A 2,248-nucleotide genomic window follows, 5' to 3' on the forward strand; every position below is an offset into this window, starting at 1 on the left:
CAAGAAAACCCTAGAACCAGAAAAATCGCCAAAATCGCCAATCAGGAGAGAGAAAAAATTACCAATGGAGAACATTGCTTCCTTTACTTCCTCTAACGAGACATCCCGAACCATATTCTGAGCCTTTAAAGGACACAACCTCCTATTAAACATCTCAAGATTCATGACCTCAGAAATATTACCCTCAACTCCTAAAAATTGAGTATAATATTCAACAAGAGCCTTTAGAACATCCACCCCTTCAAAAACGATACCATTTCGATCTTTGATGCAATCTATACGAGTAACATGATTTCTGCAAATCGGCTAATTGAATCGTCCCCTGAAACAAAACGAGGTGCGTGTTCTCATTGCTGAAAATCAGCTAAGTGTATGTGCTGTTCTAGAGACTCATGTTAATGTGAATAACCTTGGGAAAGTTTGCAAGAATGTCTTCCGAAGGTGGAATTGGACATCGAATGGAGGCTTATGTCAAAGAGGAACTAGAATTATCTTGGGGTGGAATACGGATGATGTTGATCTCATGGTGATCTCTCAATCAGATCAGGTTATCCACACCCAAATCCATTTAAAAGCTGAATCTAAATCGTTTTTTTGTTCCTTTGTCTATGCGGAGAATAAGTATCAAGATCGTAGAACTCTTTGGGATGATTTATGTAAGCATAACAACTTAGCTCATGATCACCCATGGGTTGTTTTAGGAGATTTTAATGCAGCCCTCAATATGGAAGATTGCTTATATGGTACCTCGAGTTACACCATTGGTATGAGAGAATTTTTTGATTGCATCCAAGTTGTTGAGCTTGTGGATGTTAAGAGTCATGGGTTGCACTACACCTGGAATCAGAAACCGAAAGAAGGGATTGGAGTCCTCAAGAAAATAGATCGCATTATGAGTAATATGAAGTTTATGGATTTGTTTCCGGATGTGTATGCGGTGTTTCAGCATGCTCGGGTTTCTGACCATACTCCTTGTGTTCTAAAGCTATCGTCTATTACTCGAAAAAAGCAGAGGCCTTTTAAATTTCCAAATTTTTTAACTTCTAAACCGGAATTCAGACAATTTGTTGTTAATGAATGGGCTAAGGGAGTGCAAGGCTGTAATATGTTTTCGGTTATTAAGAAGATGAGGAACCTTAAACCGTGTTTCCGTAAGCTATTGCACCTCCAAGGAAATCTCCATGATAAGGTTAATCGGCTGCGTAGTGAATTGGATTCGATTCAGCAACTTGTTGATGCAAACCCGTTAGATAATGAGGCTCGTAACTTAGCTGCTAAATGTCTTCGAGAATTTCAGGAGGCGGCTTATGATGAGGAGTGTTTCTTAAAACAAAAATCTAAGGTTGAATGGCTTTGTGCGGGTGATTCGAATACAACCTACTTTCACAATGCGGTGAAAAGTAGGAACTTTAGAAACAAAATTCACTGTATTCACGATGTGCATGGGAATCGGTTTGAGGGTGAGGATGTCACTACTGCCCTTGTGGATCATTATTCGAATTTCTTGGGTTCTGAGCAGGGAGTTCGTAATTTTGATGACGAGGACCTTTTATTACTACCCTAAGCCAAGACACGGCTGAACACATGGTTAGACAAGTGACTCGAGAAGAGGTGAAATCAGCCATGTTTAACATTGGTCAAAACAAGGCTCCGGGTCCGGATGGTTTCACGTCTGCTTTCTTCAAACATTCGTGGGATATTGTGGGAGATGAGGTGACTAATGCTATCCTGGATTTTTTTCATAATGGTAAACTTTTGAAGCAGGTCAACCATACTATTCTCGCTCTGGTTCCTAAAAAGGACACTCCTAACTCGGTTATTGACTACCGCCCTATCTCTTGCTGTAATGTTCTCTTTAAGTGCATCAGTAAGATAATCACGGATAGGATCAAAGGGAGTTTGGATAATCTGGTCAGCATAAATCAGTCAGCGTTTGTTCCGGGAAGAAAAATCTCGGATAATATTCTTCTAACGCAGGAATTGATGCATAATTATCATCTTAATCGGGGCCCAGCAAGATGTGCTTTTAAGATTGATATTCAGAAGGCGTATGATACAGTCAGCTGGCATTTCTTGGAAATAATTCTTCATCGATTTGGGTTTCATAGCAAAATGGTGAATTGGATTATGACCTGCGTTACAACGGTGACATATTCGTTGAGCATTAATGGTGAGCTTCATGGTTATTTTGCAGGGAAGCGGGGTCTAAGGCAAGGGGACCCTTTGTCTTCGTATTTGTTTACGTTAG

At 40.1% G+C, this 2,248-nt stretch overlaps 1 protein-coding gene across 1 annotated transcript; it reads left to right on the forward strand.

Moving 5' to 3' along the window:
* The first annotated feature begins 523 nt into the window (after nucleotides 1–523).
* On the forward strand, nucleotides 524–1,564 carry LOC110888159. The gene has a single exon (XM_022135698.1). The coding sequence runs from the start codon at nucleotides 524–526 to the stop codon at nucleotides 1,562–1,564; it is 1,041 nt and encodes a 346-aa protein (XP_021991390.1).
* Nucleotides 1,565–2,248: the final 684 nt, after the last annotated feature.

The sequence above is a fragment of the Helianthus annuus genome, chromosome 11 (assembly GCF_002127325.2).
Source record: "Helianthus annuus cultivar XRQ/B chromosome 11, HanXRQr2.0-SUNRISE, whole genome shotgun sequence".
Taxonomy (NCBI): Eukaryota; Viridiplantae; Streptophyta; class Magnoliopsida; order Asterales; family Asteraceae; genus Helianthus; species Helianthus annuus.